The sequence below is a fragment of the Gymnogyps californianus genome, chromosome Z, assembly GCF_018139145.2.
Source record: "Gymnogyps californianus isolate 813 chromosome Z, ASM1813914v2, whole genome shotgun sequence".
Classification (NCBI taxonomy): Eukaryota; Metazoa; Chordata; class Aves; order Accipitriformes; family Cathartidae; genus Gymnogyps; species Gymnogyps californianus.
The window spans coordinates 53534533-53548796 of NC_059500.1; the positions used below are offsets into that span (position 1 = coordinate 53534533).

Consider the following 14264-nt stretch of genomic DNA (forward strand, 5'->3'; position numbering starts at 1 on the left):
AATAGTAAAAACAAAATTAGCAACTTTTCTGAATCATAAAATATTTAATAAGGTATATTTTGGGGGGGATATATTGTATATAAAATCTCAGACCACAATATGAAGCGATTTGAACCCTCTCCAAGCTAGCACTGCCTTCAATGCCGTGTAGATGTATTGCCACTGATACAAGACCTACTAAAAGCATACAGTTTAACTAATACAGAAGTGGCTTTTTTATATGAAATATTTTTTACACAACTAGAGTGTCTTGAATACCCTCTTTAAGTGCAAAAAACACAGATCACTTTACACTAATGCAGCAACAATGCATTCATATTGTTCTCATTAGTCATTAGTAGTCAACTTGCATAAGATACAAGAAAAGCACAATGAAGCTCACAAAAATAGACTAAAAATCAGCCTGTTCTTGCAAAAAAATACAGCGTAATAGAAGAAAAAGACAAAAAAGGATTATGCACACCACAGAATTTGCTGTTCTTTAATCCAGCTGGCTTAAGTGCTGTTTATGTTTTTTTGCTGTTTTTTGTGGGTTTTTGTTTTGGTTTGGGTTTTTTTGTAAATCAAACCACATGGACCAGGCACAACTAATATTCAGGAGGCAGTGTGTAGCTAAAACTTCACTAACTTTTTGTCATCCCCACAATTTATTTTCCTCTGTCCTGAGGTAGTTACAAAAAACAAATCATAAATTAAGCATCAGCTAGGCCAGTAAGAGCTGAGGCTTTTCTTTTTTTTTTCCTTTAAAAACTATTTGTTAACTGGCCAAAACTACCCTTGATGTTAAAAGACAGCTGAGAATTAGAGTTCTCACTACACCAAAAAGATGGCTATGAGGGGAAGAGGGTTAGCTGCTTCAAAATGTGACAATGTTGAGTCCCATCAAGCTGGCTGGTCCACTGTTGAATTTCCTATGTTTATTCTCCTTTACTGTCTATAAAGTCACTGGGAGAAGTACAGAAGGATCTGAGCACATCATCGTCCTTTACTGTAACCAGGGAAGAACTGGTCCAGTAGTGTCTGCAGTATCTTGTTGGGAACCATGGTGTAGCCCTTTCCCAGGTCATAGCGGCAGGCAGGGCAGGTGAAGACCTCAGCTCTGAAGGAGCGCTGTAAACAGCTCTAGGACATACAAAGACAGAGAAGTAAATTGTGAGAACTTTGTTTTAGACTGACAGCTTAACCAGCAAAAAATAAGGAATCACTATAAACCAAAGACGCAATCTGCTGTACCAACAGAAAAAAGGAAGTCATTACCAAGCCCTCTGGCACCTACCTCTGCCTCTATGACTAAAATGTCCTAACAAAGGAACTCTGCTCTGGGCTGGGATGTGAAACATCGAGCTTGGGAGGAATTAAAACAAATCACTACTGAGATTTCCCCTTCATTTCCACTAGTGCCTTCCTGTGAATCACAGCCATGTCTGCAGCTTCCTTCTAGCTTCACGGTTAGATTGCTAGAGTTTTCCAGACCTTCATTTCAAGAGGAAGGTGAGTATACCACGTATATTGTTTATGTAACAATCTCCATCTACCTCATCAGATGAGATTCAGTTAAGCCTTAGAGACCTATGTAGAATAATAGAATCTCTAGCACATTAGCATCAGTGCTGCCCTCCTTACTATGCTACCACAGGTTGCAGATAGCCCAAGCATGTGACCTGAATATCAGAAATTTATCAGGGCAGATCTGTGCCCAAGCAGCAATAGCAGCTTACTATCAAACTATTCCTTACAACTTTAACTGGATGTTATTTTGTAGTCCCAAATATTTACTGACATCTTCAAATTCTGTGCTTTCTGAGTTTGTTGCCATTCACCTTTCTCTTCTCCATGGTTTTCCAATTTCCATAATTCTAAGTATTAACCCCTTCATAATACTTTTCTTGTTTTTTAAGGAGCCATAATCATTCTATGTGTGCAGGCCATACATAACACAGTGATTTTTACTGGAGTGATACCTATCTTCTTGAACAGTGAATTCGCATTATCAGATATTGTACTGGGATGATAATAGTCTGCGTCCTTTTAGGCTCTTAGGCAGAAATACTAGCTATGGCAGGCACAGTTCAAATACGCACAATTCAGTGCATGATTCTGAACACAACCATGCTACAAAAATTAAGTCTAGTACAAACTGGATTCCAAACTCCTTACATTATATCCAACTGATCAAGATTTTAAGATACACAAGTTACAAATTGACTTCTGTGGCCCTCCTACCAAACATAAACAATGCCAAGAATAACAAGATAACATAACTTACTCTGAATAAGCCCAAATAATTTTCTTGTATTTACCCTGAATCCTTTCAACAACTCTTAATAAGAGTGTTACACAATAAAACACAGTTATACACAGTTATAAAATCTGGTTTTATTCCTTAACTATGTAAAATTAAATTATTGTTACTGTACCAACATCTAGCTCCTGGACCAAACCAATTCCTAGTGTAATTCCACTGATCACGAAGGAATGACAGCAATGGTAAACTTCACTCATTATGTCTATCAGGAACTACACTAAATGTACTTCTACTCTATTACATAAAATTAAGGTTACCCAGCAATCACTGAATGCAAACTTCTTGCATGTTTTTGCTCAGAATGTTAGGCAATAATTATTGTCTTTCTAAAATACATATGGCTTTGGTGACTGGTGTCTCAGAGCCAAGAAAACAGCCCAGAGCAAGACTGAGTTTATTCTTACTTTACAGACGTTGTGGAGGCACTCTGTTGTCACTGGCTGGTAAACCAGCTCCTGGCAGCAGACACACATAAAGGATTGTTCCAGTTTCTTCAGAAAATTCTAGTGTAGGGCAAAGGAATAAAAAATGACAAACTCCATTACAGTTCTTATAAATGCCACTTATTACATAAAGATGATGAACTTCCAGAAGTTCTTAAGTTCTTCATATCCATGAGTGCAGCTTTCTAAAAGTAATCAGGAAGCAGGTCCATAACTGCTTAATTTCCCTGCTCTTCCATAAATTAGAGAACTAATGTTTTAAAGATTATTTACTTGTTTGTATGAGTATTACTAATACTGTATGAGTATTAGAAACAAAAGGAAACAGACTGGGGAGCCCCTCATGCCTGATTCTTAGCATAGGTCAGAAAATTTTGTAATTGTGTTTAGTAACTGCTACTAGAAATTTGCATGTCCCTTGAAGATCTCTGCTTCTCTGCCAAGGGAACTTCTGCTAAAAAACCCACTTCTGCACCTCCTCCTGTGCTTATGGATTACGGCTCGCTTAACGGCTTCTTCTCTCCTCAGGCCAAATTCTCTGCAGTGTATAAATCAACCTCTCTGGTTTTTAAATCTTCTCAGGGCATCTGTGAGGAATCTCAAGATACATTTGTATCAGGTGTTTTACATACACAAGCATGCTTATCTCTGGCATGTCAGTGGTCTCCAAATATCTCAAGAACACAAGCTTGGGTATAGAAAAAAAGGCAGATCTACTGGTAATCAAAATACGGCTCTTCATAATAATTTTTAAAATACCAGATTTATCTTAAACCATATTTTATTTAGTTAAAAGGGAAGGTGGTTGTTTCAAGCAGAAAGATTTACATTTTCACAGTAGCGACCCAAAGCTACCAGTGATTCTCATGGCCTTTAGTGGCAACCAAATGGAAATCTTTCCAAAATTATGGGTAGGAATCTGTAGAAAAATGACTTCCCAATAACTCAACCACTTTTAACTTACTGTTTTCTCCTTTTTACAAACACATATCTCTATTGCCTGTCATCATGCACAATTTTAAGAGCTGAAATTCCTTCTAGTCATTACAGATACTGGATAGAAGGCAGATAACAGCAAATAACTTGCTGTATTTTCTGTCATAAAATTATTTTCTGTCTAAACAAGAACTAGTGACTAGAACCATCTTTCTTCATGTCTGATTTCTCACATCAGCGCAGCACAAAAATACATTTACAATTTCAGAGAAAACATGCTCCCTTCAAAAATGAAAACAAAAAAAAGCCATTTCTAAATTAAAAATGTTTTTTGAGCAAAAAAAGATCTCTATTATGCAGGCGTAAACTGAGCCGTCAATAGCAAACGGTACAAGCAAGGGTTATTTTCTTGAAATCAAAGTCTTACAAATAAAAATAATGCTTGACACAGTCTGTATTCAGCAAAAGTTCAACAAGCAAACTGGGTTTTAAGAGAGACTCAAGATTTCTCCTAACAGTCTAAAGAAAAGGTAAACATTAAAAATTATGCATGCAGCAAACATACTGGTCCTTCCTTAAGAGAAGCAAGTACTTCATCCCACAGTTTCTGGTTCATACAGTCTTCTCTAATTAGCCATTGCTGCTCTTGGGTCAGCTGGAAAGCCTCTCCTTTCCCTCCATCTCCCATCCTCATGGCTTTGGGTGTATTCATAGGTTCCTCTATACCTGCTTAAGATTATGACCATCAGACACAGTAACAACAGAGTGTTCGTCTGAGCTAATGAAAGGGGAAGACAAAACTGTTTCTAGAAAGCTAAAACATGGATTACACTCATGAAATGCGGCAATCAAATCCCTACACCAACTCATACTGTTCAGCATTGTTTTGGACTGCAGCACACAGTTGCACAAAAAACTTCATTTTTCTACAGAGCTTAAGAGAAAAAAAACCCGTAAAAGTAATAAATCGGATAAGATCCCTACACTACTACTTAATTACAGAGCATGTGCTTATCAATTTACGTTAGTATTCCAAATAACTTCACAATTCCACAAAGTTTTCATGCTAGTGGCTTAATAAACGTAACATGACAGACTTTGCTGATGAATGCTAAAAAAGTAAAAAAAAATACCATCATCAATTGTCCTTTTCTGGTTTCCGTTACTCTGGCTGGTTGGCTCCTGTTTCACAGTTTGCTTTTTAACCTTATCTTTCTTCTCCTTACTAGCCATGGCTTCCAAATAACCTTCTGGATACTAAAATAAAAAAGCGTAGATTTAAACCAAAACCCACTGGCATGCAGGAATTCCCAAATACCAACAAGACTAATTTCTAAAAGATTTTAAAACCCTGTGACTACATATTAAAATAACTACAAAATAATTTTTTAAATCCTACATGATGGAGAAAACATTTAAATTAGTATCTATTCTTAAGAAACTGCAGTCAAGTCAAAGAATCTAATCCAGACTTGACTGTATTAAAAGCAACCCGATATCCATATCTATGCCCTTACAACTATACAAATCAGGTGTGCAAAGTTGAAGATGATGGTATGCTGTAAGATATACCATTGCCTTGCTGAGAAAAGAAACACTATGTTAACTCTTTCCATCTTTCATGGATTCTGCAATGGGTCCCAAGTCCTCATGGGTCAGTTTATTTCTGTGCCCAAAATACACTATCTGTACAAACTCCTCAGTCACATGGAGAGAAAAATACATAAAAATGCACAGGCTTTTTGATTTCCCAAGACTCAGCTATAACAATAGCTGCTTGTAGAAATTCTTTCCAGCCTAAGGATCACAAAACTGGATTCCAACTCTTAATTTTCCAATCCATACATGCAAAGTAATTCACTGCTAAGGCAGAAAGCTTCATCCACCATTCCTTCTGCTGTGTCACTATTACAGGATTCTTTCAGTTTGCAGATAATCTGTAGTGGGTTTTGGCATTAAATCCTGCCACAGTGAAGTACAAGAAAAAAAAATGGGGCTTTAACTTAACTGATTTCTATTTCTGGAATTCATTTACTGGAACTGAGAATAAAAACAACTCAGAGAGTCCTGATTCGAACCTGTACGCTTAGACCCAGTTTCTTTGACCGCTCCATTCCTTCTGAAGTCCAAGGTGCAGGCTCAACATCATCTCTCCTCAGAAGATAGCGCCAAACTAAAAATCCACATTTTCCAATTTCTGGCCAATATTTCACCACCTAAAGAACAATATAAAATCACTGCCATTATTTTAGCACAAGCCAAACACATGCATACAGTCATACTTTAATTGTTTAAGAAGAAATGAGAAGACTAAGTTATACATCACTATTACATAGCAGCTCTTCCCTCAGGTGTGAAATTTTTGTATTTTTGATAAATACAGTGCTCTTAAAAGGCACACACCTTTATTTCAGATGCTGAGAAGTCATTAAAGGCACAAAAAGCTAGGATACAGCTGGAAGGAGTGAGCAAATACATTGATTTCCAGGGATGAATATGACTTAGTAAGCACATACAAAGTAGCTCACATATTCAACCTTATATAACCTATCATGGATTATGTTCCATTATCACTGCTCTGAATAATTTCATTTCAGTTCTTTGCAGAATAAGCTAAGGCTAAAAAGCTATCATGGAGAAACAAGAATTATTTCTTTTAAGTAATAATGAAGAATTTGCAATGTAACACATATCAGACTTTTTAGAAAAGCTTAGGAAAAATGTTATGTTGCACTCAGTAGTAATCAGAATACCTTGTAAATGCCATCGTATCTGTTGCCTTCCTCTGGGGCATATTTGCTGATTCGCCGTCCTTTTGAACTGCGCACTACTCTGACTGGCTTACCAGCTCTCCAATTCTTAGACTCTGCTCCATTTTTGTCGTCCAGTGGGGCATCACAGTTAAGGGCCAATGCCCTACAAAGAGATTTAAGATCTTCATGAACTAGATTGCTTCACACAACAGATTTTTGAGAATCAATGTAATTAAGTCATATCTATTTCCCTTGTCTAATTACGCTTTATCAAGCAGCACAGAACTTTTCAGTATATTCTTTAACAACTGCAAAACTGATGGAAGCAATGAGATCCATGCTACCATGTATGGTAAGAGAAAAAATGGGAACACAAAATATTTTGTTGTCAAAGGTTCTAGATGAAAACTCAGCTGATATTGCTAAATGAAACAAACCAATCCTTTTAGATTTAATATTCTTCATTTTTAAAAATAATCCCTTCCCAAATAGCATTGGGGGAATTAAAAGAAAATTATAACAAAAGGCAAACTTTCCCTATCACTATTCCCTATTAACTGCAGATTGTAAGGCTTTTTAAGTGTGTACACAAAAGTAATGAATATGATGAAAAACACTATAGAGAAAAAAGTACATAGTAACCATCCAAAAAACTCTAAGTAACTGAAATCTCTCACATAATACATAAATTGCCTCAGAGTAGGAGTTGAATAATAGTAGCTAACTCAAGGACAAGCAAACCACTTTATCCACTAACTACATGAAGACCCTCTTCTAGAAACCTGGAGCAAGACAGTATGAATACCTACTAGACCAAGCTGCCGTAATGAACAGTATTTCTACTACCACAGCCTGATTTGACCAGGGATTGAAAACCCTTCAGAATCAGACTCAAACCAAACCATGGATCTCAGAACAGAAGAAATAATATGGTTTATAAACAGCCACGGTACAAGCATAAAACCTACATTGTACAGAACAGTAAGACACAGGCATACAATGCTGACTCTAAAAATGTTTCTTATATAAAAACACATCTTAAAAAAGGAAAACTATCTGGACAAGCAAAACCAATACTGATTCAACTACATGGAATCATCATAATCTTCAGTTTCAAAGTGCTTGAAAACTTGTATCAAAATCAGTAACTGAGAGCAGCACCTTGTTATACTCCATGTGCACTAACGCCAGCAAAGCTACAAGGCAAGCTTTGCCAGTGGATTTCTCATTTGCTAAGAGCAGAGAAATGCTGAGACTATGGAGTCCAGCTTTTAATTCTGTCTCCCAAAGCAAGTTTGCTCTATTCACTAAATATGCTTGTAAACCTATTACTTAAATCTATTTCCACCTTCCTTCCCTCCTTGCTCTTGTTCACATCACATCCCCTCTCTCTCCCCCTCCCTCCTTTTCTCAGCAGCCCTTTCTCAGTCAGGCTTTTCCTCTCTCTCCTCTAAGTAACACCAAAAAGCTTGAAAGAATCCTGCTCCACTCTGCTTGCCAGCAGCAGATCATATCTAAAAGCAGACCTGGCAACAAAAAGGTTTCAGTCAATCTCAGCACCCCACAGGTGTTAGGTGGTCAGTTGCATAACAGAGATTATGCTCTTGGAAATAGAAAAGGATGGAGAACTCTTTGTTCAGGCAACACTTTAAGCAGACGTCTAATTCACCTTTTGGACATATATTTTCTTTTTCAAGCACCTGTTTTTCACAAAGCAACACCCTAATTCCTTGCTTTTCATAGAAAACTATGAGGGAGGAAAGGGCTAGCAAAATAGGAAAGATTTCTTTTAACATGAGAAAATGAACATGCTCTCTTCCTACTTAAATTTCGTAATTGATTTAACCATTGAAGAAGAAACTTAAAAAGAAACACTCAGAACAGAAAACTTCCCCCCAAGAGTTTTGACAAACTTCTCATTAAATTAAAACAGAGTCCTCTGAAGGAAACTGTAGGACAATTTCAACCAGAGACATGACTACTAGCCGCACCAGCAATACAGCAATGTATTTAATTGAGGTGCATGTTTCTTTAAATCAACAAAACATAATGCTTGATAAAACACCTCTTAGCAGCAAGAGGCACCACTGTTTACAAAAGCAGCATGTACAGGAGTGACTGAATATAGCAAAATGTTAGTTTTAAATTAAATCACTACAGCTCTTTGTTTTGGAATACTTTTTATCTTCAAAACTTACCTATTCATGTGCGTTAATGTCTGATCAAATGAATGTTCTCCAATCCTTTTATTGCCAGAAAGATCTCTACCTCCACTCCCAGTGTAAGTGAATTCATCTCCTCGATCCTGTGCAAGAAGATTATCCTTCGTTTTAACACTCGAAAGTAAAGCAACTCAATTTTAAAAAAAGCGACTTCATTTGTTCTTTTTACTCAGACAGAGAAAGACCATAATCCAAGGCATGGAAAGATGTGTTTTCAATTTCAGTGTCACTGTCCTTCTACAGTAGTTGTGCCATCACAAAGCTACTGGTCTGGATGCAACATATTCACCAGAAAAGTCTTATTAAAAAATTGCCTCCCTTAAAAAATTGGACTTTTGCATCTTTTAAAAAGCTATTTTTGGAAAAAAAGAATAAAATTTCTAAGGAAGGTAACACATTCTAGCAAGTGGTTACTGGCTCTAGAGCTTTCATTTAGTTTACAAGAATGTCATGTTTGTAAAATACATAATAAATACCTTGGAGGGATCACTTTAGCTTGTGCAAGGGGCTAAGTGCTAATAAGCACAAACAGCTCTGCCTTACGTACAAGGCAGGTGCTTTAATGCAATAATAATCCCAGCTCTTCTGAACTAGTAAGAGCTTAAACTCATTTAGATTCACATTTTGTAAGCTGATATAATTCTGTAATATATTTCCTACAGAGAATTTTCTTTAAATAGAAGGAGGGTTGATAAAATCTTCTACCATGAACCGTAAAAACAGTCAAAATCTACATACATATAAGTAAAGCCAGTATTACTATTTTCTTTAGCAAATATGTCACAGAAATTCATATTACTCCTGGCAAATTCAAGTATTTCTAGAAATACATATATTCTACAAATATATTTAATATGATATCTCTTTGGAGATGCAAATTTTGTACAAAGCATGAAGCAATAGTAGAAGATAAATACTTAATAGGAAAATAATGTTTATATGAATTTTTATAGCAAAAATCTGAACATACTTATACGCAGTAGTAAAATTCAGTCAATTTCTTACCACTATTAAAAGTCTGACATTATTAAGGATCCAGTGCAAGACTGTTACAGATATTTCATGACTGACAACAGCAGAAAAAGAGAAAGTTAGAAAGAGAAATGCTAGTTGAATAAGGCCATAGATTAACTATAGAAATGATGTTTATTTTATTCTGTGTAGGGAAAACCTAAGAGAAATTCAGCTGCAGTATTAGAGTATTTCTCGGTCAAAATTTTTCTAGACATAATAACAAGCAAGTTCTATGAAGTTAAAAAAAATACTCAAAACCTAACAAAGACATGTATAAACTCTGGTATATCCTTTCTTAAAACAGTCTACTTACTCTGCTCAATGAATCTCTAAAAAAATAACAGAAATAGAATGATGTTGTACAAGGACAATATATGAAACAACTTCAAAAGAATGAAAGACTGACAAGACAAGAACTATTTACTAAGAAAGGATGTAAAATAAGTTGTATAAAATAAGGTATCACAGAATTGAGCTACGTTTAATTTTTCAGTGATTGTCAAGGCAAACAAAATGCGCAGATCACACAAAGATGATTGTGATAATAATAATATGAATAGGGATAGATTTGCTTGATGAATCAGGCTCATTCAAATAAATTGCATTTTAACACTGAATAAGAAGCTCATGCCAAGTTCAGAAAACCGCAAAGATGTATCTTGGAAAGTCATGAATCCAGAATGATTTGGGTTTCATAACAAAGAAGAAACTGAACAGATGTTCATGGTGTGGCAGAGTGGGGAAAACTGCAAAGGCAGTTTTTTGATGTACAAGCAGAAATAAACTGAAACTGGAAGGTGATTTTTCCCTCTTTTTAGAATGTAATATTGAGACAAATATTGAAATAACATATATATAAGAATGTTAAAAAAAAAGGAAAGACAGAAACACTACATACGCGAGCAAGATGGAGAAAATTATTTACAAGACAAGACAGGTTCTTGACAAACTGTTCTGTTTATCAACAACTAGGTAGAACAATCTTCATGAGAAGAAAGTACTGAACAGATTTTTTTTTTGCATAACAGACAAACATAATCAAGGACAAATTGCTATAGACTTAAGCCAAAAAAACTCAAGTGAGAAGGCATAAATGCAACAGTACTCATAATTACCTACTGGAACACACTTCTATGGAAAATGGGTTAAATGTAAAAGGCCTAAAACCAGCAAACTTTCAATGTCTTCAGAGAAAGACTGACTGGTTCTCTAGGTGGTACTCTTTAATCACAGGCAACCAGAAGACATTGTGCTTTAAGAGACAGAATGGATATAAGGCCTATGCATAATGCTCACCTCTTGAACAGATCCCACACTTGATAGGTTACATTTGCTTCTCTTTAATTATCCAAGTGTTCTATGCATAAATAGGCAAAACTATATGGATTTGGGGGAAACTGGAAATCCAGGGGAAGGAAAATGGAGGAGAAATGGAACAATTATGGAGCATAATTGTTACAGGTCAAATAACAGGAAGATGGCATCTTTTAACACCCCCCAGCATAAAGAAGGCTCATTTCTGCTTTACTTCCCAGAAGAACTACACTCACTTATTTCACATCAGATATATTAAAAAAAAAAAAAGATTGCAGGGAATAAAGACACACAGTTCCTAGAATTGGAGGAAAATGACAGAGATCTTGCCATACAGGCCACTGAGCTGGACTGGATGAAAAGAAATGGGGAGGACATTTGAACCTCTGATATGAGAGCAACTCCTAAACAACGAGAGGAAGAAAGCTCAGGAGAATACGTAAGTGCTTGTAGAGAGAGAAAATCCAGAATGGCAAGACTAAGTGATGGACAGACACAGAGTCCTTAGAGTGGAATAATGTTGTTATGAATACAGGCCATGACAAGTAGAAGTGAAATGGGGATACTGGTAGTCTGGAGACCTAATGGGAGACCTACAGAACCTACTTCCATCTGGGTTATGGTGTTTTACTTCGAAAGTGGAGTATGCCAGGAATATTCACACAGCTTATTATTTGGGATCTTTTGACGAGTCATGACTCATTAAAACAATTTCTCAATAGCTTTGAGTTCTGAGTCTATCTGTAGGCAATGCAGGATCTTCCTACTACCTGTAACAATGTTCAACTGATAGCCTGTATGTGACAGGTAAAGGTGGAAAGCTATTTTTTTTCTCAAGAGGATCAGAAAGCAGAGCTTAAGATACTGATACTGCTGTAAATTCTGCATTCAACAGTTAAAGAAAACATTTTGAAAAAGGAATTATTGATGTATGTTCTTCTTTAAGAAACAAAATAACTGTCAAAAAGGCTATTAAAAGTCTTATCTTTTCCCTTCTCTTCCCTCCTTCCTACCTTTTCCCCATTTTCTTACCTTAAAATATATAATTCTGCCATTTCTCTTCTGCTTTCCACAGCTTAATTCAACTTCCTCGCACCAAAACATTCTTTCAACAGCTAGTAAGACCTTTGTTATTCTGTCTTCTCTTAAAGCCTTCTGTATGTCTCTTTTTCTTATGTTGTCTCCATAAAGTTATTTCTTAACTGTCCTGTTTGTAAAGTTTGATCACGTTATAGAGCAAATGAACTTCAGCCACAGTAGCATTGACCCAGTATCTCATATTGAGGCATCTGAGTGGAAGTTGAGCCTGAAGCTCTAGTACGATAAGCCAGTCAGCCTCAGACACACAACGTAAGCAGATGGTCAGTTGTATTAAATCATACTCCACTATTTCGATGTTGTTACATAATCAGTTGTAAATCTAACAAAGAGATAATGGAGAATGAAAAAAGTAAGATTTCGAATTCCACCTAAGTGTTTGACCACATTATTTCTGTGCGTTGCTTTTATGCAGCAGCTGACAGGGCATTAGCTACTTCAAGTTACTGGAATATCAGCTGTCTCAAAATAGCTCTCAATTATTTTCTCTTTCCATTAACACCTCTGGTATTATGCTTAGATTTCAAAGTTTGGTCCCAACATATACACAAAAACTGCATTTATCAGTTAGTAACATACGCTATTATGAACACGAACAGATTTTCTAGATGAGCCTCAACCTTCAGTCTGAACAAAAAAGAAGTCTTATTGGCTTTTTTGATACAAGAAACCCCAAAATTTCATCAGTTCATCAACCCCTCGAATCATCAGTTTCACCTCAGTAAAACGTGATTTTGATTAGATTTTGATTTTAGGCTCAGATTTTTATTAATATGACAAAGCAAAATAAAAAAAGCACTAAGGCTTTTTAAATGAAGTTATTAAATCCAAGACAAATATTAACTATCAGACAATTACATTTGAAAGTATTTTCTTTCCCTAGTAGTAGGGATACCTGAAACTGAATCATGTCATCATTCATCTGCATTAAAGTCTCACAAGTCTGTACGCACATAAGTGTTGACAGAATCGGTCTATCTGCCCAATTGTCTGATGATTTCACGGTTTAGCACTGTAGTAAAAGGTGCCAATTAAAAAGGAAGGGCTAAATTACATCTTTCATTTACAAATCAATAAAAAACCCCTTGCATTAAGTGCAGACCTTGAATATATCATAATCGGTGTTTCTGAGTCTTCCCCACAACTGCCCTTTACAGCAAGAACCTCACAGTATCGTGGCATATTCCACCACAATGAAAACATTTAAGCATTTTAGTGTTAGCCAGTCTGGATCTCTGAACAGTAAGAAAGACAGCTTCAAAGCAGGAAACAGCAGAAGGTGGCTAACTGGTGATGGAATTAGGTCAACATTTTGAAAAATAACTCCCAAATGAAAGTACTAGACAACTACCATATGTGCACCACTTTCTGAGGTTTTTCTTATTCCTTTCCGTGTTCAGTGCCAAAATTGTGGATTACCAGACCTTTAAATTAAACATTACTATATAAACAATTCAGGCTATCCAATCTGGATTCATAATCTTCTGCCCCATTCAAAATCAGTTCCGACTTCAAACCAGGTTCACCAAAGATAAAACACACAGAAAGCCTTTTCAGGTCAAAGACACTTTTCTGTAGTGGGAGATTACTTGGGAGATGCAACAGTTTTTTGAGACAACATTTTTTAATTACAATTATCTTTGACTATCTGTTGGAGATCGCTGATTGATTGTTTTTCTGAGGGCAAAAAATCCTGCAATCTGTATAAGTAATTTAACTAGTCTACTATAATCGTAGTTAAAGCAAGGCAAGGAAAATCTTGTCTGTCTAAAAGACATGCACTTACTATTTGACATTTATTTATGTCTGTACGTATAATCAGAATTTGTTACTTACGTCCCTCTTTTATTTCTTGTATTTAAATAAATGCTTAATATCATAAGAATTAATTTTTATAAATGTTCATGTGAAAAATCTATGAGGTCCAGCAAGAAACTCATGGTTTGACACCACAAAAATTAGTATAATTATGCTGATCCTTCAGAATTTTACAAAGGGAATAGATTGATGATACTATGACTAGTGTCTCTTGAAAATGTATGAATTTCAGAAAGAAAGTATTTCAGAATGTTAGGCATTCACAAACAGAAACCAAGGCCTATGTCCTTGACCTAAGGCACTATTCCAGACAGAATGTTTCTTGGAAAGCATGAAATATCAAAAAGAGCTAAATGGTGCT

The 14264-nt window shown here is 35.9% G+C and overlaps 1 protein-coding gene across 3 annotated transcripts in view; it reads right to left on the reverse strand.

Moving 5' to 3' along the window:
- Positions 1 to 24: 24 nt before the first annotated feature.
- Positions 25 to 14264, reverse strand: part of UHRF2 (ubiquitin like with PHD and ring finger domains 2) — a 94462-nt gene continuing 80222 nt past the window's right edge. The window contains exons 10-16 of one of the 3 annotated variants that reach the window (XM_050913302.1): positions 8636 to 8742; positions 6438 to 6600; positions 5763 to 5900; positions 4818 to 4941; positions 4250 to 4404; positions 2710 to 2808; positions 25 to 1122 (exon numbers count right to left, since the gene is read on the reverse strand). In XM_050913302.1, coding sequence (XP_050769259.1) covers positions 976 to 1122; positions 2710 to 2808; positions 4250 to 4404; positions 4818 to 4941; positions 5763 to 5900; positions 6438 to 6600; positions 8636 to 8742 — 933 coding nt within the window. In that variant the 3' untranslated portion in view covers positions 25 to 975. Of the gene's footprint in view, positions 1123 to 2709; positions 2809 to 4249; positions 4414 to 4817; positions 4942 to 5762; positions 5901 to 6437; positions 6601 to 8635; positions 8743 to 14264 lie in introns of all 3 variants that reach the window. The other 2 variants (XM_050913301.1, XM_050913300.1) reach the window with 2 other exon arrangements.